The sequence below is a fragment of the Pongo pygmaeus genome, chromosome 18 (genome assembly GCF_028885625.2).
Source record: "Pongo pygmaeus isolate AG05252 chromosome 18, NHGRI_mPonPyg2-v2.0_pri, whole genome shotgun sequence".
In the NCBI taxonomy this organism is placed as follows: Eukaryota; Metazoa; Chordata; class Mammalia; order Primates; family Hominidae; genus Pongo; species Pongo pygmaeus.
Window position 1 is genome coordinate 85,877,456 of NC_072391.2, and position 27,493 is coordinate 85,904,948.

Here is a 27,493-nt window from a genome sequence, read left to right on the forward strand (position 1 = left end):
CCGAGCTGAGCAGGACACGCGACAGGTCCCCTCGCTGGCGCTGCTCGCGTTGAACCGTGAGGGAGCCAGGCAGCCCACGGGAAAGGTAAGAATTGTTAGGCTTTTAATCTAAAGTCGATACCTCAAAAAATAATTCCGGAGCTAAGCACTTACTATCAACATTCAATAAAGCGGGAGGTATCGGCACGACGAAAACCGCCTTAAGTTTTCCGCTTTGATGAACTCGATCATCCCCAGCGATGAAGAACCTGCCGGTCGAGCCGGAGCCCCGTCACGTGACCCGGCGGCCGCGGGGAGCCCTGTGCGCAGGCGCGGACCCGGACGCCCGCCGCCTGAGGAGCGAACTCCCCGTGGCGCCTGCGCTGTAGCGGGGGTTCCACGGGCGCGCGCGGGTCCGGGCGCGCGCTGCGGGGGCGGAACCGCGCGGAGGCCGGAAGGAAGCTGGAGGGGGCGGGGCGAGGGAGGGAAGCCCGCCGGCCGTAGGACGACCGTCGCGGCTTGATGACGTCGCACAATGGCCGGCCCCCGCGGGTAGTGGAGCCCGTTTGTTCCGCCCGCGTCGAGCCTGGAGCCAGAGCCTGTGAAGAGCGGAAGGGCCAAGGGACGTCTTCTCCACGCCGCTCCGACTCCAGCGGAGCCGTGGCCCCCTCTCCGCCCTAGCGCTGAGGTTAGCTGGGGCCGGGCGGGCGGCGGGAGGCCGGGCCGGCGGCGGCGGGAGGAGGAGGCCGCCGAGGCGGCGGCGGCGGCGGCGGGAGTGAGGCCCGGGAGCCCGGCGCGCCTCCGGCCGTGCGGACCCGCCAGCCGAAGCGTGGCCCTCGGGCCCAGGGAGGGGGACCTTGAAACAGGCACCACCCCGCGTTCCGTCCGTAAGCCGGCCCCGCGGTCCTGGGGCGGCCTGGGCGCCCGAGCTCCTCGCGTGCTGCCTCCGCGCCCCGCGGCGGAGTTTATTTTCCTGAAGCTGTCATTTCTCTTCCGGGCCACTCGCGTGGCACATGTGTGCCGCCCGCTAAGGGGCGGTGAGAGGCGCCCAGCTTCACCTCCGGAGTAGGTCAGCCCGGGCTGTTGCTGGGCTCTTCGGAGAACTTTGAGCTCTTTATGAACCTCCCGGAACTTGCTCCGCAGCTTCCAAGTGTGCACAGGTTGGACGTAGTGATTGCCCCAAGACGCGCGCCGGTCTCTTAGGAGTATGTAACTTCCTTTGCCCCTTGGATTAGGAGATCAGAGGTGCTGGGTCCTTTATATAGACCAACTGCAGCTATAATGCTGGAAGAACTGAAACTTACAGCCTTGCTCCTGCCAAAAATTTTTCTTGAATACTTTATGACAGCTGAGTTTGCCGGGTAGAGTGGCCGTTTTAAATGAGCTTTGTTCGAACAACGCTAACTCATTTGCAAGAGTAGGTCATTCTTCAGACCCGTTTGGGAAAATGGAAGAAGAGAGTGTTTGGCTTCTGAAGTACCGTTTGGGGTGTAGCAAGGTGCTCATCATTTCTCCTGTGAGACTCACCTCCAGCCTGTTGTCTGTAGAGTAGTCGTTTCCCGTTCAGTAGTTGGGATTCTCCGGGTGAGCCTTGACCTCGGCTGAATCCCGCTTCCCAGCCTTGGGAGGAGAGTCTTTGCCTGATAATTTTACTATCTAAGGGCAGTATGGAGCGCAGCCAGCCCTGGAACCAGTCAAATGTGTCCCAAAGCCGGAAACTCCTCTCCCGTTTTAGGTGGGACATGCTGAAATGTTGTAAGAAAGCTTTGTGGAGTCACTCCAGAAAGCAAACAGGTAAGTTAACTTGTAGCCTAGATCGTGTTTAAAGAGATTTGTATTTTGTCACAGCTACAGAGCATCTCAAGGTGAGTACCTCTTTATCAAGGAGTTTAGTGGTCACGCTTGGTCAGTTTGCACGTGGGGTCTGTCACCAACCTTGATAACCTTCATTTAGATATTTTAAGTCCATGAGGTTATGAGTCAGAATTTTAACCAGATGTACCAGAACTTAGGCATTCACATAGGGACTGTTCTGTTGAAAGTAATTGTCCCAAAATGTGCTTGTATTTCATCGGTGCTTCTTTGCCAGAACCTCTTTAGAACTCCTGTTTTGGTAGTAAAAACGTAGTCATATGGGAAAATCAGTCTTATTCAATAGTCACCTTCCAGGTTTGACCAAAAGTTTACTTAGATGGTTGGTAGCTCACCTTATCAGGTGAGACTCTGACTTGCAGCACTTTATCAAAGTGACTAGCTTGAGAGGAGGAAGATTTGCCACCACTAAGAATACCAGAAGACTTCTTCAGGCTTGAAAGGTCATTCAAAATGAGAAGGTCCCCAAATGCTCTGCATTTCAGCAGTGCCATTGGAGTCTATGCATCCTCCCAGAGGGGCTGCTTGGAAGGGAGGTAGCACCTACTCTTTATTATTACTATTATTTTTTGAGACGGAGTCTCACTCTGTTGCCCAGGCTGGAGTGCAGTGGCACGATCTTCGGCTCACTGCAACCTCCTCCTCCTGGGCACTTATTTTAAATTCCTTTCTGGTAGGCAACAGGTAGTGCCTCAAGTAACGAGTTTTTTGGCATATGTTCAACAAATATCTATCAAGTATCATCTGCCAAATGCAGAAAGCAGCAGAGACGGGATGATGGGCACTTGTTATTTCATTCGTTAGGCAAGTTCACCCATCTGGTGGATCAGAGGACTAAGGATTTAGTTGTAAATCGTGCTGAAAATCTTCAGTTATAGATAGTGTAAGAAGACCAAACTGAGCACAAATTACAAACGTGGGTGTCAGTTGAGACTCGTCTACTGACACCCCTGTCTACACTTCTCATTTCATTGTCTACACTTAAGAGGGTACGTTTCCCTTCCTAGCACCTTATTACTATTTTTTGAAACGGAGTCTCACTCTGCTGCCCAGGTTGGAGTGCAGTGGCACGATCTCGGCTCACTGCAACCTCCTCCTCCTGGGTTCAAGTGATTCTCCTGCCTCAGCCTCCTGAGTAGCTGGGACTACAGGCACATGCCACCATGCCCAGCTAATTTTTGTATTTTTAGTAGAGATGGGGTTTCACTGTGTTGGTCAAGCTGATCTCCAACTCCCGACCTCGTGATCCTCCTGCCTCAGCCTCCCAAAGTGCTGGGATTACAGGCATGAGCCACCACACCCAGCCAATTGTGTGATTTTTAAAACTAGTTTGAGGGGACATTTAGTTTTGCATAAAAGTTGGTTTATTTAAGAGATCACTTTGTTTCCAAGGCTGACATTAGGTTATAAAACATGAGAATCAGAATTTGTCACATTTCAGGTCTGGGTTCAGCTTGGGGCATCCTACTGGGTACCAGGCACTCCGCCTAGGCAGCTGGGGAGATGTGAACTACCTGCCCTTCTATGAGGAAGATGTTTATACATTGTAATAAGAAGCGTACAAAGGTAGTATAGGATGTTACTAATGTCAATAGCTAGGCAAGAGAGAGAATTGCCAGTTTGCCACCGGTGACTTACTGCTACAACCCCACACAGACTCCCAGTCTTGAACCCTGAAAGCGTAGAGGCCTTAGCAGCCTTGGCGCTTGTCATCCTTGCTTTTGTTGCCTTGGGCTGCAGAAATGCTCTGTGCAGCAAGCGCCCCTGTGATACTGTTTGGGGATCGGCTCCTTGACTTTACCATTTTCAGCAGCGTATACCAGTTTAGGACTACCTTTAATAAAAAAAGACGAGGGTCTCACCATGTTATCCAGGCTGGACTCGAACTCGTGGGCTCAAGTGATCCTCCCACCTCAGCCACACAAGTAGCCAGGATTACAGGCACATGCCACCACTCCTGGCTTAGGACTGACTTTTTAATAATTCCTCCCAGTAGTCCTGTCTCTGGATAGTAACCGAATAGTGTAGTTAGGAAACCAAAAAGTGAATCATTTTCAGAACTGCCTGCTTTTAAGTGACTTGGAATGGATTGGTTGGTTTGTAAATCTATGTTATTGCTAACCATTTAGTTTTTTTTTTTTTTGAGATGGAGTTTTGCTCTTTTTGCCCATGCTGGAGAGCAATGGCACAATCTTGGCTCACTGCAACCTCCACACCCCCCCCCCCCGAGTTCAAGCAATTCTCCTGCCTCAGCCTCCCAAGTAGCTAGGATTACAGGTGCCGGCCACCACTCCCAGCTAATGTTTTGTATTTTTAGTAGAGACAGGGTTTCGCCATGTTGACCGGGCTTGTCCTGAACTCCTGACCTCAGGTGATCCACCCACCTCAGCCTTCCAAAGTGCTGGGATTACAGGCGTGAGCCACCACCTTCGGCCCATTTAGTTTTTATAAAGTGATGAATTTTAAATGATTTGAGTTTTCTTTTGAGACGGAGTCTCGCGTAGCACCGCCTAGGTTGGAGTGCAGTGGTGCGATCTCCGCTCAATGCAAGCTCTACCTCCCGGGTTCACGCCTTTCTCCTGCCTCAGCCTCCCGAGTAGCTGGGACTACAGGCGCCTGCCACCACGCCCGGCTAATTTTTTGTATTTTTCATAGAGACGGGGCTTCACCATGTTAGCCAGGATGGTCTCGATCTCCTGACCTCGTGATCCACCCGCCTCGGCCTCCCAAAGTGCTGGGATTACAGGTGTGAGCCACCGCGCCTGGCCTGAATTTTAGTATTTTTTTTTTTACAGAGATAGGGCCTCACCATGTTGCCCAGGCTGGTCTCGAACTCCTGGGCTCAAATGATCCCGTTGCAACCTCCCAAAGTGCTGGGATTATAGATGCGAGCCACCGTACCTGGCCAGCCTCATCTTTTACATACGTACGGTACTTAAGTGTGTCAAGTTTCCTGCCAGAGTTCTTTTCTACAGCAGCTACTTGTATGGGAAGAGGGGTTCTCAGCTTAGGAGTGTGGGTTGCTGAGCAGGTCAACACGGCCCTCGACACGTGCTGGAGGGGCCAGTGAACACGCAGGCAGGGCTCTGAGCCTGCATTGCTAAAGGGCAGCTAAGGGATTCTGGGAGGCCCTCGGAGGCCGGCTTTCGAGAAGTGTGTTCAGTAACAGAAAAGGCTCCAGACTTGGAAACTGCCGAAGGCTGGCCAGGTTCCTGCTTCAGGGTGACTCCAGAAAAATGGTGAGATCTGGGCCTGCAGTTTTGCTGCCTTGTTCCATGATACAGTTTATCTTTAATTTCAAAAGTAAATACTCCTCTAAGAATTTAAACAGCTGTCCTTTGCAATCCGTATCTTGTTACTCAGTTTCTGCTAACTTGTGTGGGCTGTCCTTGAGCAGGGAAGGGCTAGGCTGGGCTACATCTCATTCTGCCACATCTCATTTTGCCAGATTGCCAAAAACGGGAGTCACTTAACACCCAGCTTAGCTGAGCAGTCTAGCCTTGTGGAGTGGAGTTATGGCCTGTCTTTCTCTGCAGAGTGGAGTGTGGGATTTGGGGCAGGGCCATGTGGGGCCAAGCAAGGTGGAAGTCCTGCTTCTTCAGGCCAGGCAAGTGGGGACAAGGTTTGTTTTCCATTTTGCTAAAGGCTGTCAATCTGTATTCTCTCTTTTGCAGAACCGTGGGTACCGATGGATGTGGCCGAGAGCCCTGAACGGGATCCTCACTCTCCAGAGGATGAAGAGCAGCCACAGGGGCTCTCGGACGATGACATTCTGAGGGACAGCGGGTCCGATCAGGATTTGGACGGGGCGGGGGTGAGGGCTTCTGACCTGGAGGATGAGGAAAGTGCAGCCAGGGGGCCGAGCCAGGAGGAGGAAGATAATCACTCCGACGAGGAGGACCGGGCAAGTGAGCCTAAATCCCAAGACCAGGACTCAGAGGTGAATGAGCTGAGCCGGGGCCCGACCAGCTCCCCCTGCGAGGAGGAGGGGGACGAAGGGGAGGAAGACCGGACAAGCGACCTTAGGGATGAGGCCTCCTCAGTCACCAGGGAGCTGGATGAGCATGAGCTAGACTACGATGAGGAGGTCCCTGAGGAGCCGGCTCCCACCGTCCAGGAGGACGAGGCTGAGAAAGCAGGGGCTGAGGATGATGAGGAGAAGGGCGAAGGCGCTCCCAGGGAGGAGGGGAAGGCTGGTGTTCAGAGTGTGGGAGAAAAGGAATCCCCGGAGGCTGCCAAGGAGAAAAAGAAAGAGGACGATGATGGAGAAATCGATGATGGGGAAATAGACGTGAGTATGATGGAGCAGAGTGTTGCAGGGCGTCCTGCCCAGCAGCCTGACACAGACAGGTGCTGGAAAGGAGGGACTCTGTGTGGCACTGACTGAGTGATTTCTTACTAGGGATGGTGCAGGAGAATGAGAGGCTTGTTTTGGGGTCAGTCCCATAGTGATTGGAGAGAAAGAGCTGGAAATTGAGAATGAGAATAGGCAGCTCCAGAAGCTGCCAGCAGGGTTTGCGTGGCCCTCAGCCGGCCAGCTGGTGGGATTGTTTGGGTTGTAGTAAAAGATCTAGCGCCCAGTTTTTTTAGGTTCTGGGAGTGAAGGGTTAATGTCTGCCCTTATCTCTGCCGTCTGCAAGTGATACTCAAGTTAACACTCAACCAGAAACTGCGTGGGTTTCCACTCTTGTCAGGTTTTTGGACTGAAAAGAATGAGGAAAGTTTCCATCTGGTTTTGGATGTTCTAGGCATTTTTATGCTGGTCCTAGAGCCTGACCTCTGGAGAGGGCACCAGCTGGGCCAGGCCTCTTTGGACGTATCCCTGAAAAGACTGTGGTGGGCACCTCAACTTCTGACAAAGCCAGCACACTTTTTTGTACATTAAATTAATGTGGCCTTCAGGTTGAGGGGAAGATAGTACTATCTATGATCCTAGGTATGGGTAGGTGGGGTTTTCTTGGCAGTTGATGCTGTTGGAAAAACTATGAGTGTTTCGGGAGAAACAGCCCAAAGTCCTCCTGAGTGATACTTTCCAGAGCTGTTGAACTCAAAGGAGGTGAGCAAGGGACAGAGCAGTTGAACAGAACTGGGGTTTTTTTTGTTTGTTTTTTTTTTTTTTTTTGAAGGATCCCGGGGAAGGGGATTGTGCTTATGGGGAGTCGCTGCAGTGAAGGGTGTCTGCAGAGAGTATCTCTCTGATTTCATGTTCTGGGTTGAGGCAGGTAAAGGCTGCCAGTTAGATGTGTAACCACTGGTTTGCCTTGAGTGCCATGCTCCTTTTTTTTGAGAGAGAGTCTACTCTGTAACCCAGGCTGGAGTGCAGTGGCGCCATCTCAGCTCACTACAGCCTCTACCCCCAGGTTCAGGCAATTATCCTGCCTCAGCCTCCTGAGTAGCTGGGATTATAGGTGCCCGCCACCACTGGCTAATTTTGGTATTTTTAGTAGAGATGAGGTGTCACCATGTTGGTCAGGCTTGTTTCAAACTCCTGACCTCAGGTGATCCAGCCGTCTCAGCCTCCCACAGTGCTGGGATCACAGGCTTGAGGCACCACACCCGGCGAGTGCCATGCTTCTCCAGTAGCGTGCTGGTGTGCGTACTCTCAGTGCATGTTTGGATATGACTTTTTGGCCATAGCTGATAGCTGTGGCACTGCTCAGTAATTTATAGGGTTTGAAGTATTGCTAATCTAACTTTATGGGACGTGTGTGCACCTACAAGCTTAGAATTTTAGATGTTTCATCTTTTCACAACAAAGTGTAGGAAGTGGTCTCTTCAGCTAGTGCTTTTTGCAAGAGGAGACCTACCCCAGGGCTGGCAGAGGGAAAGGAGACATGGTGAGATTCAGGTTCATCAGTTTGGGGGAACTAGTTAGGTTGAGGATGCCCATGAGACTGAGTTTTTGTGTCCTGGGGGTAACAGCCCTGTCTGCACCACCACTGGGAGTGCAGCAGGCCCTGCACCCAGGGCTCTGGCGTGCTCTAGTTCCTCTTAAGAGGACTGGCTGCGGACCCTCAAGTCTTGGGGGAGATTCATCAGACGGGTCAGCGGTCCCCATAGTGGTCCTGAAAAGCCGTGTCTGTGGGGCATACTGTGAGTTCTCAGTGCTGCACCACGGGCACAAGCAGTGCAGTAGATGGGCCCAGCTGCCTTGGAGAATGGCCCTGGCTGCCAAGGGCTTGGATGTGCTGGTTTCCCCTAGACATAGTGCATGGAAGAAAAACCCCATTTGCCATTTTTGCCTACCTAGACCTTGCCTGCCCTGCCTGGCACCGTCTTACGAGGGGACCCACAGTTGAAAATGGGGTGCTGCTGTAGAAACCCCATCACAGCTCCGTTGGCAACCGGGGAGGCAGGTTTCTTCCACCGCACAGACTGCCTCCAGCAGCCCACATCCCCCATAGGTCTGTGCTCCTGGACGCCAGCTCAGGTGGACCTTGCTGTGCCACATGCTGAGTTTGACTGGGCAGAGCAGGGCCCGCTCCTGCTGTGGGGGCAGCAGGCCTTTAACCAAGGTGGGCAGTGCTGTGAATGGTGGGTTCAGCCTCTACGAGAGCACATTTGACTTCAGGCCCCTGGGTGGCTTGCCCCAGGAGCTCCCGTGGTCTCCTCTTGTTCCCACTCCCAGCAGCGTCTCAGGCTCCTCCATCCTTTATGTGTCAACCTCAGCATTTGAGTAGGCTGTTTCTCTGTTGCCTCTGCCTCTCTGTCGTGACACGTGTGTGTGTGTGTGTGTGTGTGTGTGTGTGTGCGCGCCTACTGCTTCCCCTACTTCCAAGAACGTTTCGTGTGTGTGGTGTGTGTGTGTGCGTGTGCGTGTGTGTGTGTGTGTGCGCGCGCGCCTACTGCTTCCCCTACTCCCAAGAACATGTTTCCTAAAACAGGGGGCTACCTGGCTGGTTCCCCTATCTCCCTGGGGCCTGGCACATGGTGGGCAGCCAGTCAGTAGAGGAATCCCACTTGCCCAGGGCACATTGAAGGTGAGAGCCTTTGTAATGTGAAGTGGCAGTGAGTGGAAGGTCTACACTCAAGAGCCAGTCACAGATGGAGGGGAGTTCACGTGAGCAGCATCAGCCCTCCACCCTTGCGGGAAGGACCCAGCACAGGTACACACCACGCCATCCTGTGCATGAAGAGCTGCCACTCCGGCTGCTTCCAGCTTTTTCCTCCTCTCAGGCCCAGTTCCAAGCCTGTCGTCCACTCTTGCATCTCTGCCGCATCTCCACCAAGCACACCTCCTGTGCCTGCCTCTTTCTCAGAGGCCCTGCTGCGTTCCTGCACCGCACCCTGCTCCCTGTCTCTAGCTGTGTTTCTCTGATGGACTGGGAGCCCTGGGGTGCGCCGGGTCCCTGAGCAGTCAGCTTCCCACCAGGCCTTTCGCCCAGTCCCCTTTCCTTTCAGTCCCTGGAAAGCAGCCTCTGCGTGTAGTGGAAAGTGTCCATTCTAGAAGACGTTTTTCTCATTGCCTTCAAGTAGAGCCCTGGTGTCACGTCAGCTACCTGGATGTTTCTCTGTGGAAGAAGTACGCTCTTTGTACCTTCGCAAATGGATGTTTCTGAGGCCTCACAGCATTCCAGATCCCAGCAGGGTCTTACCGGCCCAGTCGGGAGAGGGACTGATTTGCCTAGAGGCTTTCCCTGCATGCCTGCAGCCTCATGGCCTACCCCTTGGCACCCTGGTCTACTGGATACCTGGAACAACTGAGTGGCAAAGTCTAGAGAACCATTTGATTTAGCATTCTTTTCTTTTTTTCTTAATTTTTATTTTTAATTTTTATTGCTTTTAATTTAAAAAACAGAGATGGGGTCTTACTATGTTGCCTAGGCTGGTCTTGAACTCTTGGCCTCAAGTGATCCTCCCACTTGGGCCTCCCAAAGTGCCAAGCCACTGTCCCTGGCCTGATGTATCATTCTTTTTCAGAAGCGCTTTCTCTTCTCTCACGGCACATGTCCCTTTTAGATTTTGGGTCACTGGGACAGGTGAACTGATTATGGGGTACACTTTCCTTGATTGGGACATCAGTTTGTACAATAAGCCCTTGAAATTCTTTGTTTAAACCACATAGCTTGTGCCTAAGGCCTTGAATCTGTGTTTGGTGTGCTGCCAGAACACCCTCCGATACAAGTATCTTCTGGAAGTGCTGCTGGCCTGCGTGGTGGGGCGGAAAGTTTCCATACGGGGCTGGGACCAGCTGTTTGCAGCACCTGGCTCATTTGTGGTGTGGGTGAGGGCGTCCCTGACGCCAGTTGACCTTCAGTCACTGGTCTCTTACCTGTTCAGGAAGCGGCATGGAAGAGAGCTGGGTGCAGCAGGCCTTGTTTTTATGCTCCTGCCGTCCCCCTGAAGAGTGTGTGGAGCCCACCCTGACCCACTCATGCCATGTAGCAGCCTCTCCTTTCTTTCTTCTACACATCTAGTCTCTCCCCAGAACCATCTTTCCTGCTGGGAGATGACAAGCTCCTTCCAGCCTGGCGAGGCTCTGATTTGCCGTTACAGTTGAGAGGCCTGGCCTGGGTCTGTCTGCCCGCTCTTTTGCTCACTCCATGTTCTGTGTATATATCTGACTTGTCATTTGGTTAGCAGACCTTCCATCACCTGGAGCACACTGGCCCTTGGAAAGGATAGGGTTCCCATTTTGTTCCATTCTCCTCTTATTGAGGACCTCCTACATTTGTAGGGTGGCCTCCCAGCCAGCCAGCAGCACAGTGGGCCCTTCCTGAGTGGGTGGGCCACATGACTCCTGTCATAATTGGTAGCTCTCAGTCCACCTTTTGGAACATTTTCTTTGCACGTGGTCTTTAATATTTTCTCCTGTTCAAATCCACCTTTCCTTTTTTTTTTTTTTTTTGAGATGGAGTCTTGCTCTGTTGCCCAGGCTGGAGTACAGTGGCACGATCTTGGCTCACTGCAACCTCCGCCTCCCGGGTTCAAGCGATTCTCCTGCCTCAGCCTCCCAGGTAGCTGAGATTACAGGCACCCACCACCACGACCAGCTGATTTTTGTATTTTTAGTAGAAATGGGGTTTCACCATCTTGGCCAGGCTGGTCTCGACTTCCTGACCTCGTTATCCACCCGCCTTTTATGTCTGGATCCGTGAGCTCTTCTGCAGAAGATTGTCCAGTGAGCCTCGTGGCTGTGGGTTTCCACTCCAAGTGGGGTTCTCTTCCGTGTCACGGATAAGGTGCCAGGTGCACCCATTCTATTGCCAAAGCCCAGGAAGCAGTAGCCTGTACCACACTTGGAAAAAGGGCCCCGTAGCATCAGTAGTAGGCTCAGAGGCCTTCTGTGCCCCTTAGCATAGTTAGTGTTCCGCATAGCCACATGAAAAAGCGCAGGCCACCGTCCTTACTCACAGCTCTGAAGCCTCAGAAGCTCTGAGAACTGAAACCTTTTCCTCACCTGGTGGCAGACCTGGCCCAAGCTGACGTGAGGCCGTTCATAGCCTCCTGCCTCCCCTCTTGTGGGAGGGGTCCCGAGACCTCTGCACAGGATTGCTGTGTACCTCACAGGCTACCGTTTTAGACCCTGTGTTGTCACCTTTCTGAAGCCAGGATATTTCTGAATTCTCAAAAGACACTTGGCCCCACAGGTTTCAGATAAGGAATGATAGACCCGTATTTTCACCCACATCCTACAGATAAGACGCCCAGGATTCAGGAGGTTGTGGTTGGCCTGAGTGGCCATGCCAGGTTGGGCCCGGGGCCAGCTGCTCGGCTTCCTCTGGCTCAGCAGCTCCACGCAGTGGCCCCGTTTCCTTATCTGCATCTGCCTTTGTACAGAAACTCCAGTGTGAAATAACTTTTTTCTTGTGTAAGTAATACGTGTTCACAGGGTTCTTTTCTATTTAAGAAAGGAAAAGAAAAGGCTGCACAAAGAAAGCGAAAATCACCTGTATCATTGCTCTGAGTTAATCCTATTTAGCACATTACCAGTGAGGTATTTCCTTTGAAATAGAGGACCCATGCGCACTTGCTGAGCACTTGCTGCTCATGTTATAAGCACGGTGCAGCATTTTCCTTCAGCCCACATCAGCCTGCTCTGGGGCACCTGCCCCGTTGTGCAAAGGGGAAGGCAAGCTTTGCAGATCAGGTGACCTGTCCACACTAACAGTCACGACAGCCTGGACCCAGGATTTGAACCTGGGCCTTTTCCCCCACTGCATGTGAATTTTATAAAGGCTCTTAAAATTGGAGTAGATGATGCCCTCAGCCTGGTGTCTTTTATCCACGTGTGTATTTCCCCTGCGGTGAGAAAGCACCAGCAGGAGTGTGCCAGCCTGGAGACCCAGCTTCAGATGGGTGCACTGAGGCCTGTGTGCCTCCTCACACTCACCCTCAGTGTCCATGTCAACTTGGCCTGTCCCAGGTGGTGTGTGCTGAGAGCCCCACGGGCACCATCCATTTTTAGGCCAGTTTGCAGCTAGCTGGTCCACTCCGGCCCCTCCTTGTCCTCTGCTTCCTACTCTCTGTGGCTCGGGTCACATGAGCAGGAGGCCCGGAGTTCCTGCGTGCCAGACACTCAGTGTGACAATCTCAGATGACTTCAGCTCTGGGTCCCTGTCTTGAGTTGTCTTTGCATGATACTCTAAAATTTAAGAACTTGTTTTAATTATCCATTATTTAGTGATTTCTTTATTTATTTATTTTGGGAGGTTGAATTTTGTTATTTACACGTATAAAGTGAGAATAAAAATTGGGCACGGAGGCCGGGCGTGGTGGCTCACACCTGTAATCCTAGCACTTTGGGAGGCCAAGGCAGGCAGATCACCTGAGGTCAGGAGTTCAAGACCAGCCTGGCCAACGTGGCAAAACCCTGTCTCTACTAAAAATAACAAAATTAGCCAGGCGTGATGTCGGGCACCTGTAATCCCAGCTACTCAGGAGGCTGAGGCAAGAGAATTGCTTGAACCCGGGAGGCAGAGGTTGCAGTGAGCCGATATCATGCCACTGCACTCCAGCCTGGGCGACAGAGCAGGACTCTGTCTCCAAAAAAAAAAAGCATGGTAATCATCCATTATTTAAAAGACCACTGTGCTAAATGGTGGTTAGTTGAAAATTCACAATATTATATTGCTGAGTGATTGGTGGATTATTTTTGTTTGTTTGTTTAACTGAAAGAGGGGCCATAAGCCCAGCACACCAATATGTACAGCCCCTGGTCCTTGAGGGTGTAGAGGCTGGGTGACTGGGGTCAGTGTGTAGGTGCTGGTCTATGTTCTTTGGGTTGAAATGGTGTCTCGCACCTTCAGTATGCAACTCTGGCCTGTTTACTGATCACCTTTAGTAGCTACAGGGTCCTCCCTCCAATCTTAAGGTGGTTACATTGTTCTCCTTTTTTGCTTCTGTGAATGTTGATGGTTACATCTTTGCAGAAACAGTGCTACATCTGATCTAGTTTCCTATTCATCCTGATGGGGAAAAACCCTTCTCACCACCTCAACTCCTGCACACTCACTTCCAAGTAAGGCAGGAAGATTGGAATGGATTTGAACTTTCCAAATGAGTTTTGTTTTTCTCATGGGAACAAAGAATGTGTTCTCAACTTAGATTTGAGCTTACATAGAATACCACATTAAGATTTTAGTGTGATGCTCATTACTGTAAGAATAGTAGTAAAAAGAAGACACAAACTAAAAGACCAGAGAAGAGAGGCGTCCTGTCACTTGGCATAAATTAAACATGCCTTCTCTGATCATTTCTTTTTTTTAATTTGTTATATTTGATCATTTCTTTAAAAAGTGATTCTGCTGGATTACTTAAGAGATATAACTCTCAGGAATCTGTTCTTTTCCTTATAAAATACTTTTTAATAACCAAATATCTTTGAGGCAAAAAATGATGCAAATATTTAAGCTGTGAAAGTTTAGGTTATCATAAATCCAGGGATTGGTTTCAGCATTTTTTCATTCAACAGATAATTACGGACTGTTTACTGTGAGCCAGGTGCTGCCTGGACCCAGCAACTTGGTGATGGGCCTGCCCTGACAGACGTGGGCCTGCCCTGGTGGGGCACAGGGTTCAGCCAGGCAGGTGGTGGTGTCATCAACACAAGGATGCTCAGGTGTGGCTGCAACACCTGCAGGGCCTGGGGCTGCGAGGACCTGTCCTGGGGGGAGCTCAGGGAAGGCCACCCCAAGGAAAGGGGCTCAAGCTTCCATCTGAAAATGAGTTGAATAATCAGGAAGGGGAGAGGGAAGAACACGGTCAGGCCTGGAATTGGAAAAGGGCGCTTCGCACTGTGAAGCGAGACTGGAGGAGTTGAGGAGGGAATGAGAGAGGTCAGTTAGAAGGTGGTTTTACCAGGCTGGGTGTGATGGGCAGTGGTGCAGAGTGCAGGAGATGGGGAGGGGGATCAAGAGGGGTTGCATGGGACCGGTGAGATTGGTTACGCTAGGGCTGGCTGGAAGAGGCCGGGATCAGGGTGACGAGTACTTCCATCCTGGATGGTCCTGTGTCAGGGATGTCAGGTGGGCAGCTGGTGCCCACGTGGGCTGGGGTGGTGTAAAGAGGGGTCTCAGCTGCACGTCCTTGGGAACAGGCCCTGGAACAGTGGGTGGCTTGGGGAGAGCACCAAGCAAGGGTCAGGTTTGGCTGTGCATCCGAGTGCCTGTGGGTGAGAGGCCCAGCTTAGAGCTCCTGGGTGGTTCTGAGACTTGACAGCCAGGGTGAGGAGCTGGTTGAGGATGAGCCTCAAGGCGGGCCACTCCCGGCTGCTGGCATCGCTGCCCCGAGGTACCCAACTCCTCCCCTCCCCAAGAATTGTAAATTAGAGGAAGTTTGTGTTTAAGGGACATAAAATATTTTGTTCTCCAAATTTTATTTAAATATTAAAAGTTTTAAAACCCCGAAGTGTTACTATTTCCTGCCCAGAGTTGATAGTTAAGAGAAATGTCACGAAAGCCCACTCTGTAAATTACCCTGTGTGCTGCACAGTGCTTCTCCCTGGCGCTGCAGCGGGACGCTTAGAGCTGCCGGGCACGCTCTGATCATCCCTGCTATGTAGATCTGGGACCTAAGATTTGGAAAATTGACGTGAATTCAATTCCTGTGACAATATCCAGGTTCCACACCCAGCTTCCTGCCCCTTCTGGTTTGGAGAAAGCAGTGCTGATTGATAGATGCCTCCCCAATGCTAAGACGGTGTTCTCTGTTTCAGGATGATGACCTAGAAGAAGGTGAAGTGAAGGACCCCAGTGACAGGAAGGTGAGGCCTCGTCCCACCTGCCGGTTCTTCATGAAAGGTAATTGTCTGCGTGTGAGGCCTTCTCGCAGCCAGCTGGGGCCCCAGCTTCTGGGGCTGTGGTGCTGGCTCACCTTGGCAGGCCTTGCTCTGCTCAAGGCAGTTCTCTGGGCAAGACTGGCTAGGTGGTGGTGGCAATATTGACAGTAAACAATAGGCCCTTTTATTGGTGCTTTCATCACTTTAATGACTGCCTTGGTGGGAGCAGCCTGGTCATTCTCATTCTCACACCGGTGGTCCCAGGCACTTCCGATCGCAGCAGACCCATAAGTATAATGCAGATGGCATCAGTCATTTTTCAAAGTGGTCCTTTTCATAAGGCCGAATGTTCTAGACACCAGAATTAGCATTTTCCCCACCTCTGTAGAGATGGCCCCTTTTTCTGCAAGATGTGTCCGAAGCGTTTGTTCTTGTGGAATGGATTTCGAAATGGCCAGAGATGGCCACTAAGGGCAGCAGGGCTCTCTCCTGTAGAAGGAATGGTGTGAGTTCAGGAGCTGCAGCAGGGGGCAATGTAAGAAAGTGTCAGAAAAATCTGGGCTGACCCATTTTAAAATGTGGCAGAACTCTAGCCTGATGATGTTAGGGCTTTTTGTTTCGCTGCTTAATGTCTTGGGGGATTCGGAAATGGAAATGAGAATTTCCAACTTGTAAGGGTATCTTTGATGTGCAGCAGTAGTTTTGGCATATTTCTTGTAATTCAGCGTTCCCCTTGGAAAGGTGGGAAGATTTTTTCTCTTTCTCTTAATTTTGCTGTAAGCCCATAGATGACTGTCACTGCCAGCCTGTGTGTGCCGTCTAAAGCTCACAAGAGCTTCCTGTACTTCTTTTCCAGATGTTGTGACACCATTATCCACTCTTCTTCCACCAATATCCAATTCCATACCATTCAGAGGCCAGGTTAAAGGTACAAAATACGCTATATTCACTCTCTTCAGTACCTTAAAGTCCCCCTACTCCAGAGGCCAGACTTCCTTCTCCTGGATCCAGAACACAGCTGTGAAGCCAGAAGGAAAGGGGGTCTTTGAGGGGCAGAGAGCTGTTCGGAACCTCCTCCTTAGAGGCACGTGAGCCAGTCGAGCATCGGGGACAGGCAGGACACACCCTTGGGGTGTGGCGGAGTCCCATCATTCAGAGGCAGGCTGTGCTCTTAGAGCAGCCAGGAACGCCCCTGTACAAGAGATGACCTGATGATGCGGGGCTCATGGGAACCCCGGGTCAGGCTCACTCCTGTGGGTGTGTGCTTGCTTGGTTTTGCCAAGCAAAAACAGTTGACGCACCCAAGTCACACGTGCATGTGAGGGGCCCCCACTGGGGAGAGCCTGTGAGGGCGGTAGACTTAGAGCCGTAGATTGTCACAGACACTCCTAAGAATGCAGAGAAATGTGCAGTACATTTTGGAAAAGCTTTGGTATTTACAGTGTCAGTATTTCAGGAAATTGAAATTTAAGCAGAAGACCTCTTTTTCATAATAGTGTGGGAATTAACAACATCAGTGTCTCAGATTTCTGTATGAAAGTGATGGAGAACAATCTATACACATGTACGTGTACACATTTGCAGTCATTTTGAATCAGCACCCATCACAGTGCAGGGCTCTGGTCTCTGGGTGGCAGCGTGACTAGGAAGCTTGACCAGCCAGTCAGCGTTGGCCTGATGGTTCCAACTGCAGGAGGCTGCAGCATCCACCAGGGCAGGGAGACTCTGGACCAGGAGCTCGGGGCTCACGGCTGAGCTAGTTCCAGAATTTAACAACAGAAGCACAAAACAGACGAAGAGAGATCGTTACTGGAACTCTTCATTCCCTTCATTGGGAGATGCCTGGATGAACACAGACAGGATCCTGTCTCCTTGCACATCATGTGGGTTGGTCAGAATTGGAAGGTGGTGCCCCCAAGGTTAGACTAAGTACTGAGTTTGGGTTTCAGCGAGTGAGACCATGTGGAAGGGTTTCCGCAGTCAAGAAATGAGTTTGAGACCAGCCTGGGCAACATAGTGAGACCTTGTCTCTACAAAAAATGAAAAATTAACAGGGCTTGGTGGCACGCACGTGTAGTCCCAGCTACGTGGGGGGTGGGGGCTGAGGGGGGCAGATCACTTGAGCCTGGGAAGTTGAGGCTGCAGTTGTGCCATGATTATGCCACTGTACTCTAGCCTGGGCGACAGTGAGACTCTGTCTCTTGAAAAGGCAGCATTTTTTGCGACTTAATCAGGTGTTATCAATAACTCATTTCAGAAGTGTTTTTATTCTGTAGAGTGAGGTGATATGGTACAGAGGAAGTGGCTGACTCTTACCGTTTTCTAGATCATGTCTTCTGCTGCTTCTTTGTTATGAGAAATTTGGACTTAAATGTTTCTGCCTACCTGCAGTTTATATGAAATTGAAATTCGTCAGTTTATGATCCCTCCAATAGCAACAAGTTATTTTAAAAACAAAATGAAGTTTGTTGTGTTGGCAAGGATATGGAGATGTCGGAGCCCTCATTCACTGCTCATGAGAGGGTAAAACGGTGCAGCTGCTTCAGGAGACAGTTCCTCAGAAGCTCCCGGGTACTCACTGTATGACCCAGCAGTTCCACTCCAGGTATGCATCCAAGAGAAACGGACATGTGCATTTATATGAAAGCTTGTGCATGAATATTCACAGCAGCATAATTTCCAGTAACCAAAAAGAAACAACCCAGGTACCCAAAAAGTGAGGAATGGATAAACAAGTGTGGCCTGTCCATGCAGTGGAATGCTACTTGGTCATAAAGGGAATGAAGCACTGGCTCACGCCACAATGTGGACAAACCTTGAAGACGTGCTGAGTGACAGAAGGGAGCACAGAAGGCCACAGATCCAAAGAGACAGAAAGTAGATTGTGACTCATGCCACAATGTGGACGAGCCTTAAAGACGTGCTCAGAAAGCAGATTGTGACTCACGCCACAACGTGGACGAGCCTTAAAGACGCGCTGAGTGACAGAAGGGAGCACAGAAGGCCACAGATCCACAGAGACGGAAAGTAGATTGATTCCTCGTTGTCGGGGCTAGGGGTGGAGAGTGATAGCTAGTGAGTACAGGATTTCCTCTTTGGGGTGATGGAATGTGCTAGAACTAGCTAGTAGTGATGCTTACACAACTTTGTGAATATACTGCAAACCAGTGAATTGTACAAATTAAATGGGCGTATTTTATGTTACGTGAATTGTATCACAATTAGAAAATTCTTTTCTTAGAAAAAAGTCGGTGGCTGGGCGTGGTAGCTCATACCTGTAATCCTGGCACTTTGGGAAGCTGAATGGGGAGGACCGCTTGAGCCCAGGAGTTGGAGACCAGCCTGGGCAACATTGCAAGAGCTCATCTTTCTTTTTTAAATTACTTGTAGAGACGGGATCTCACTATATTGCCCAGGCTGGTCTCAAATACTAGGCTTAAGCAATCCTTCCACCTCAGCCTCCCAAAGTATGGGGATGACAGGCATGAGCCACTGCTCCGGCCTCTCTTAGCTTTATCTCTGTGACACGTTGTGATATAGAGATTAATCATGTAATTGCTTAGTGGACACGTTGAGATTTGTGACCAATTGACAACAAAATGCACTGGGAACACAACTTGCTCACATTTTAGAGATCAGTGCTTTGTGTGCACCTGCCCAGCTCCACAGCACATACACTACCACTGGAGCTGTACTTCTTCATGGGATGCTTTTACCTCTCGTGGGCCTGTGTTGGATCATCAGAACACAAAGTTCTGTCCACAGAGGAGTAAGTAGCATCTTCTTTAAACTGTGTCCCACTTTGGGTTTCTTTCTTTCTTTTTTTTTTTTTTTTTGAGACAGTGTCTCACTCTGTCACCTGGGCTGGAGTGCAATGGTGAGATCTCAGCTCATTGGAACCTCCACCTGGGTTCAAGCGATTCTCCTGTCTCAGACTCCCGAGTAGCTGCGATTACAGGCATCTGCCACCACCCCCAACTCATTTTTGTATTTTTAGCAGACATGGGGTTTCATCATGTTGGTCAGGCTGGTCTCGAACCCCAGACCTCAGGTGATCCGCTCACCTCAGCCTCCCAGAGTGCTGGGATTACAGGTGTGAGCCACCACACCTGGCCCCTACTTTGGGCTTCTGATTTATCCCTCAGTGAACAAGCATCCCAGTCCATTTTTTGGGTCTGATCTCCTTGGCTCTGCTCCCCCCAATTTTTTAAAATTGTGGTGGAATACCTTTTTTTTTTTTTTTTTTTTTTTGAGGTGAAATCTCACTCTGTTGCCCAGGCTGGAGTGCAGTGGCACCATCTCGGCTCACTGCAAGCTCCGCCTCCTGAGTTCACGCCATTCTCCTGCCTCAGCCTCCTGAGTAGTTGGGACTACAGGCGCCCACCACCACACCCAGGTAATTTTTGTAGTTTTTGGTAGAGACGGAGTTTCACTGTGTTAGCCAGGATGGTCTCGATCTCCTGACCTCATGATCCACCCTCCTCAGCCTCCCAAAGTGCTGGGATTACAGGTGTGAGCCACCGCGCCTGGCCTTCTGTCTTTTTAAGATTGAATAATAGGTGCGGTGGCTGATACCTGTAATCATAGCAGTTTGGGAGGCCGAGGTGGGTGGATCACTCGAGGAGACCAGCCTGCTCAACATGGTGAAACCCTGTCTCTACTAAAAATACAAAATTAGCTGGGCGTGGTAGAGCACACCTGTAATTCCAGCTACTTGGGAGGCCAAGGCAGGAGAATCGCTTGAACGCAGGAGGTGGAGGTTGCAGTGAGCCGAGCTCACGCCACTGCATTCCAGCCTGGGCGACAGAACAAGACTTGGTTTCAAAAAAAAAAAAAAAAATTGACTAATATTTGTTAGTGTGGAGCAGCTGCATTGGGTGTTTCCCTCATCTGTGGATGGACACTTTGGTGGTTTCCAGCTCTAGGCGATTGTGAATAGAGCTGCTGTGAACGTGGACGTAAAAATCTCTTCAGACCCTGCTTTCAGCTCTTTCGCACGTGCCTGGCAGTGGAGTTGCTGATGACTTGGTGGTTGTATGTTTCATCTTTTGTGGAGCCGCTGGCAGTGGAGTTGCTGATGACGTGGTAGTTGTATGTTTCATCTTTTGAGGAGCCGCCAAGCTGTTTTCCACAGTGGCTGTGCCATTTTACTTTCCCACCAGTGGTGTGGGGGCTTCTAGTTTCTCCACGTCCTCACCAGTACTCTGTTCTCTGTTTTTTTTTGATAGTAGCCATTCCAGTGGGTAGGAGGTAATATCTTACTGGGTTTTGATCTGCCTTCCCTGAAGATTGGTGGTGGGGTGTCTTTTTTCATGTGCTTAATAGGTCATTTGTATATCTTCTTGGAGAAATGTCTTTTGCTCAGTTTTGAATCCTTGCAAAACTGTATTTAAAGCAGCAGGTCTGAGTGTCGTCTGTGAACCCCTGGGAGTCCATGAGACCCTTTCAGGGGACCCTGAGATCAAAACTATATTTATTTATTTTTATTTTTATTTTATTTTATTTTACTTTTTTGAGACACAGTCTCCCTCTGTTGCCCAGGCTGGAGTGCAATGGCGTGATCTCAGCTCACTTGCAACCTCTACCTCCTGGGTTCAAACGATTCTCCTGCCTCAGCCTCCCGAGTAGCTGAGATTACAGGCGCATGCCACCATGCCCGGCTAATTTTTGTATTTTAGTAGTGGCTAAATTTTGTATTTCAGTTGGTCACGCTGGTCTCAAACTCCTGACCTCAAATGATCTGCCCGCCTCGGCCTCCCAAATCGAAAGTATATTTATAATAACAGTAAGGCTGAGCCAGGCGTTCACCATGCACTGGCATTTCAAATGCCACTTTACTTCATGTCTGTGCTGTAGTAGTAAGAACTGTAATTTAATTAAATCTTACACTTGAGTATAGATGTTTTATTTATTATTTGTAAGGCTTTTTTAAAAAACTTTATTAAAGTAATATTTATGTGCCATGAAATTGACCCATTTTAAGTATACAGTTCCATGATTATATAAGCATATCCCTATGATAAAGTTTAATTTATAACTTAGGCACAGTAAGAGATTAACAACAATAGCCAATCATAAAATAGAGCAATTGTAATAAAAATGTGAATGTGGTCTCTCAAAAGAGCTCACTTTACTGCCCTCAGCCCTCTGATGGCGTGGGATGAAATATGCTCATGTGATGACACGGGGGCCCTGCCACTTAGCATTGGGCCCGTCTTGACCTCCTGCCAATGCGTCAGAAGGAAGGTCACCTGCCCCCAGTGATCCACAGTGAGCACAGCACCACCGTACCCCCAACGGTTGTTGGCCAAGAGGGCTGCTAAGTGACTAGTGGGCAATTAGCGTCGTGGACAGCTTGGATCTGCTGGACAAAGGGATGATTCGTGTCCCAGGTGGGACAGAGGAGGTCGGCACAAGATTTCATCATGCTACTCAGCACAGAACATCATTTAAAACTTAGGAATTATTTTTGGAATTTTCGATTTAATATTTTCGGACGCAGGTAACTGAAATTGTGGAAAGCCAGAAAGCAGAGCTTCTGTGCGTGTCTCAGTACTCAGCGTGGTGGAGTGGCAGCGTGGGTACAGCCCCTGCCAGCACCCAAGTCCAGCAGCCTCAAGGGGCAGCACATGCAAGGCTGGAGCTGCGGCTGACCCTATGTGCTCTCCGTGGAGCACACATTCATGAGAAAGACTGGCAGACATGCCAGGGAATGCAGATCTGGGTCCTGGCAGGAACAAAGTGAGCCTGCGACTTCAAGGAGAACAACGGACTGTGTTAGCAGTATTAAAATTGGAGCTTTCAGTTGAAAATTGGACTTTGTGTGCTCACCAGCTTCTCGGTGTGTCAGGACTTTCTCAGGTGACCATTGCGGGATGTCACAGAATCAAGACCCATTCAAAGTTCAAGATAGACCAATGGATTTCAGAAGAACCAAGTTGGAAAAGTGTGGTGATAGGGTTCAATTGCAGCTCACTGTAAGGAGCCTTCCCTTGCTGAGTGCGGTGTCAGGAAGAAGCTCTGAGCACATCTGAAAAGGCTTTTAGGTGCCCCTCCCTTTCTAGCTGCGTCTCTGTGTGGGGCTGTAATGTCCTCTCCTGCTTCAGCCACAGCAGCCTTTCATGGTCGATCGCGTGCAGATGGGAGGCCAGAGGTTTTCCAGGGTCAACATTCAAGAGATTCGCAAAAAAGAATGCCATTCCTCTCACCAAATATTTTAAAAGCAGTTTCATAAATATTTGTTACTATATATTGGATATCTTGTTATTGTTAAATAATGAGATAGCTTTAAATGTCTCTTTTAATTTCTAATATCATACGTATCCATAGAAATAACCCATATAAACCAAGTAAACACAGGGAATTGATATTTACTGTATTCAAAATCAGAAGAGACATTTAAAAATATTTCATATGTGGGCTGTGCTGGAGCATGAGCTGAGCCTCAGTTCCTGCCATCTCTGTGTTTAGTTTCCGGATTTTCCACGTTTCCTATCTGTTTCCTGTCTGTTTCCCTGATCCAGTTTGAGTTTGTTGCTGCTGAGCATGCAGGTTCCCTTTCTGTAGTTACATTGTTTAGTGAAAAAAAGCAAGGTTCAACACAGAGCATAATATATATGCTCAGGTAAAAGGGGGCAATGATTGATGGATGGAGCCCCAGTATATTGATAACTGCCTCTGGGAATGGCCCTGGAGGCGTGGGATAGGAGGTTGACTTCACAGTGCACCTTTTAGGGTGGGTGGGTATTTTTTATTTACAAGTATTTCGTTTGATTATGAAATATTTCATATATGTAAAATAATACAATGTTTACACAGGCGTAAAGATTAATAAGAGAATAAAACAGTTGGCTGGGCGCGGTGGTTCATGCCTGTAATCCCAGCACTTTGGGAGGCTGAGGCGGGCGGATCACCTGCGGTCGCAAGCTCAAGACCAGCCTGACCAACATAGAGAAACCTCGTCTCTACTAAAAATACAAAATTAGCCAGGCGTGGTGGTGCATGCCTATAATTCCAGCTACTCGGGAGGCTGAGGCAGGAGAATCACTTGAACCTGGGAAGCGGAGGTTGCAGTGAGCTGAGATCGTGCCATTGCACTCCATCCTGGGCAACAAGAACAAAACTCCGTCTCAAAAAAACATAAACAAAACAAAACAAAAACCAGTTGCTGCTGTGCTGACATTCCAGTTAAGAAAAAGACCATCATCCTGTCTTGAAGCCAGAAATAGTACTTAGACATTTCAGCAGTGGAGGAGCCGCCTCCGCCCCGCTCCAGCGGCCTCTGTCCCTCCTCGTCCTCTTCTGGCCTGAGGCCATGTCTGTGTACACAGTATCTGCAGAACTGTCTTTATACTGTTAGAATCACAATCCACATAAATTTTGGGTTTGAAGTCCCAGTTAGAAACAGAAGATTATACAATTTGTAAACCAGAAGATCTTTATTTTTGCTTCTATTTTCTGGATAATTTCTTTCTTTCTTTTTTTTTTTTAACAAATTGCTTTTTAAATTATGAAAGTAAGGCTGAGGACGGTAACTGACACTTGTAATCCCAGCTCTTTGGGAGGCCGAGGTGGGCGAATCACCTGACGTCAGGAGTTTGAGACCAGCCTGGCTAACATGGAGAAACCCTGTCTCTACTAAAAATACAAAAATAAGCCGGGCATGGTGGTGCACACCTGTAATCCCAGCTACTCGGGAGGCTGAGGCAGGAGAATCGCTTGAACTGCGAGGCAGAGGTTGCAATGAGCCTAGGTCGCTCCACTGCACTCCAGCCTGGGCAACAGAGCGAGACTCCATCTCAAAAAAAAAAGAAATTAAAAAAAAGGAAAGAAAGTAATATGGGCTGGCAGAAGGCAAGAAAATAAAATCTAAAGCCTCTTCCCACATTCCCAACAGTTGGGTGTGTTCCTGCACAGATAAAAGTTCACATTTTAAAAAGGTAGATGGGACAACGGTGTTCTTTTTGCCTGACGTCTGCTGGATGTGTGTCCCAGCTAGACATGCAGACCAACTGTGCTGCTTTCCAGAGCCATCTTCCCCTTTACTCTGGCTAGGGGCAGGACAGTGCTCAGCACCCCCAGGCAGGTGGCCCCCGAGAGCTGAACACTGTCACCCGCCAGCATCTGGTCTCTAGCGGCAGCCCCACGCTCGCCTTCTCAGCTTGCTCTTTGGTGCTCACTGGTTTGTTCTCTTCTGCCTTGTTCCTTTTTTCTCCCCGTGCCAATATCAGTGAGAAAGGATCTTTTTTGACAGTGGGTTCGTAGGTGATGTCCTAAAAATTTTCATAAATACAGAAAAGAACAATAACATTTAGCCACCACCCAGATACATATTTTAGATGAAAAAGAAGTACAGAGGCCAAGTGTGGTGGCTCACGCCTGTAATCCCAGCACTTTGGGAGGCTGAGGCTGGCAGATCACAAGGTCAGGAGTTCGAGACCAGCCTGACCAACTTGGTGAAGTCCCGTCTCTACTAAAAATATAAAAATTAGCCGGGCATGGTGGTGCCCGCCTGTAATCCCAGCTACTCAGGAGGCTGAGGCAGGAGAATCACTGAAACCCAGGTGGTGGAGGTTGCAGTGAGCCGAGATTGCATCATTGCACTCCAGCCTGGGTGACAGAGCGAGACTCCATCTGAAAAAAGAAGAAAAAGGAGTACAGAAAAACTGTGGTTTCTATTGTCAGCACTTTTCTGTACTTGGACATTTTTTACAATGAGCTTTTTTTACTTGTTTAGTTACACACGTGATTTTGAATACTGCATGAGTGTTTTCAGAGGCAAACCATGAAGAGCTCTGTAGTGTGTTGAGTCTCTTAGATGGATGACTGCATAGTCAGTTTTTCTTTAAATCTCTCTGAGGCTCTGGATTTTTGAGCCCCCTATAGAATAACATTTCCCAACCTCTTTTGGTTTTTGTTGTTGTTGTTTTTGAGACAGTCTCGCTCTGTTGCCCAGGCTGGAATGCAGTGGCACGATCTCGGCTCACTGCAAGCTCTGTCTCCCAGGTTCACGCCATTCTCCTGCCTCGGCCTCCCGAGTAGCTGGGACTACAGGCGCCCGCCACCACATCCGGCTAATTTTTTGTGTTTTTTAGTAGAGACTGGGTTTCGCCATGTTAGCCAGGATGGTCTTGCTCTCCTGACATCGTGAGCCACCACGCCTGGCCTCCCAACGTCTTTTGACTTATGTGTGATCTCTGAAACGCTTTTAGAAATTTTAAAAATTACTTGTCATTTTTGCATTTCCAGAGAAGCAATTTTAAGTTTTCTTTCATGTTTAATTTGGATTGATATTGTTATTACGTTGTATTGAGTTGGTTTTAATGCAAGTTTAAGTGTTCATGATGTTTAAGGTTAAAATTTTAAATGATTTAAAATCTAACTACATGTTAACCCATTGAAAAAATTTTTAAAACCACTTAGATACTATATGCCATATTTGGTTTTAAACAATGTATACATATTATCTATTCAAAAAAAGTACATTTTTAAAAAGTGATTCACTCAGTAATTGAGTTAGACACTTAGATGTCTTATATTCTGCACTTAAAAGTTGAGGTTTCCTTTACTAACCCAGATGTTCTATTGAAGATGAAGGTTTGTGATTGTTATTTATGAGCAAAGTGTAAAAGCCCTGTTTAAGTTCCAGAAATATCTTGAAATGCTCTGTGAGAGTTTTCTCTGTGAGAGAAATGCAGACGTACAGAGGTGGCCAAGGGGACCCTGAGCACACCTGCAGGCTTCTGATCATTGTTAATGCTTCTCATTGATGTCTGTTTCAGCACAAATACAATTAACGTCCAGTTGTACCTAGATGAGCCTGGGCCAGGGCTGGAAGCAAAGCTCTGGGGCTTTTCTGGTTTAAGGGGAAAATTAATACTCAGACAGTTGATATGCATGAACTCTCCACAAAGTGACTTTGAAACGGGCTGTTTCCTCTGACCGAGGTGCCTGGCAGCCTCTGGGGAACTGCCGTGCCTGGGCAGGTGCAACTGTCTGGCTCAGCCTCTCCAGGCTCATCCCGCCCACATCCCCGCTCAGTCCCCACTACTGTGTGGCTTGCCATCAGGCCTGGGTAAACATGTCCTCTGCCCCCTCCCACCCCCCACCCCAGCAGCTGCCCTTGTGCAATTAGGCTCTTGTGGACCCTTTCTGATCTCACTTTTGTTTCCATAGGGAACTGTACCTGGGGAATGAATTGTAGGTTTATACACCCTGGAGTGAACGACAAGGGGAACTACTCCCTAATCACCAAAGCCGACCCTTTCCCGCCTAATGGCGCCCCGCCTCTCGGACCTCACCCGCTGATGCCCGCCAACCCTTGGGTGCGTGATGCCTCTTCTTTCATTGTTAGCACATCAGCCAGCTGAGCTCTGTCTGAATCTCAAGCTTAAGACAAGTCACTGTGCCTTAGCGCAGGCTCAGTGCCCCCTTTCGGCTGCTTCTGTTGTCCCGAGTGGAAGCAGGCCTCGGCTTTCCGGGGACGGAGTCAGGCTTGGTGGAAGGAGAGTGGCCACACGCGGCCGGCTTGTGTTGTAGTTGATGTTTTTACTGTCTGGTTTCTCTGTACACTTGAAAGTTTTACTTTCTCACCTTCTCCCTTCTCATTTTTCAATAGGGTGGGCCAGTAGTTGATGAAATTTTGCCTCCACCTGCTCCAGAGCCCCCAACAGAGAGTGCCTGGGAACGAGGACTCCGGCATGCAAAGGAGGTAACAGAATTCAGCAGAAATCCCGACAAGAAAGATGCTATTACAGGAGTGGTTCTTGACAAAACTTGTATTTCCTCGGTCCAGAGACAGCCTCAGAAATCTCTGAAGTTAGGCGTATGTTTCTGCGGTGTCTTTCTTTATTTTTTATTTATTTATTTATTTTGAGACAGTATCGCTCTTGTTGCCCAGGCTGGAGTGCAATGGCCCAATCTCAACTCACTGCGGCCTCTGCCTCCCAGGTTCATGTGATTCTCCTGCCTCGGCCTCCCAAGTAGCTGGGATTACAGGCATGCGCCACCAGGCCTGGAAGGATGGAGAGTTATATCTAACTGTCTCAGGCAGCAGCTCAGTAGGCCAGGGAGTTCAGTCCAGGGCATACCCACTGTCTTCATGGGGCCGGATCAGCACTGGGCCACACCGCAGCTGGCACTGCCCAGGAGCACAGGGTGCAGTCTCCAGCCACTCACAGAAAGCCTGGCAAGGCTGCCCGAGCCGCACCCCCAGGATCTGTGCCCCACACTCCTGAGACTCCGTGTCTGCTCTTCCTGGAGAAAACTTGGAGCTTTCTGGCCCTGTCACTGCACACTTGCTCCCTCTAGGCCCACGTTGGCCCCAGTGTGTGAGCTTAAGCTCTGGGGACCACTCTGCCGGCACCCAGCCCCGCTTCCTCATTTTCCTGGTCAGCCTCTCTGCTGGGAAATGATGGACAAGAT

The 27,493-nt window shown here is 49.5% G+C and overlaps 1 protein-coding gene across 2 annotated transcripts in view; it reads left to right on the plus strand.

Moving 5' to 3' along the window:
* Positions 1 to 508: 508 nt before the first annotated feature.
* Positions 509 to 27,493, plus strand: part of ZC3H18 (zinc finger CCCH-type containing 18) — a 61,300-nt gene continuing 34,315 nt past the window's right edge. Inside the window, exons 1-7 of one of the 2 annotated variants that reach the window (XM_054453069.2) lie at positions 512 to 667; positions 1,715 to 1,773; positions 5,526 to 6,142; positions 15,008 to 15,092; positions 15,927 to 15,998; positions 26,246 to 26,394; positions 26,688 to 26,780. In XM_054453069.2, coding sequence (XP_054309044.1) covers positions 1,722 to 1,773; positions 5,526 to 6,142; positions 15,008 to 15,092; positions 15,927 to 15,998; positions 26,246 to 26,394; positions 26,688 to 26,780 — 1,068 coding nt within the window. In that variant the 5' untranslated portion in view covers positions 512 to 667; positions 1,715 to 1,721. Of the gene's footprint in view, positions 668 to 1,714; positions 1,774 to 5,525; positions 6,143 to 15,007; positions 15,093 to 15,926; positions 15,999 to 26,245; positions 26,395 to 26,687; positions 26,781 to 27,493 lie in introns of both variants that reach the window. The other variant, XM_054453070.2, reaches the window with a different exon arrangement.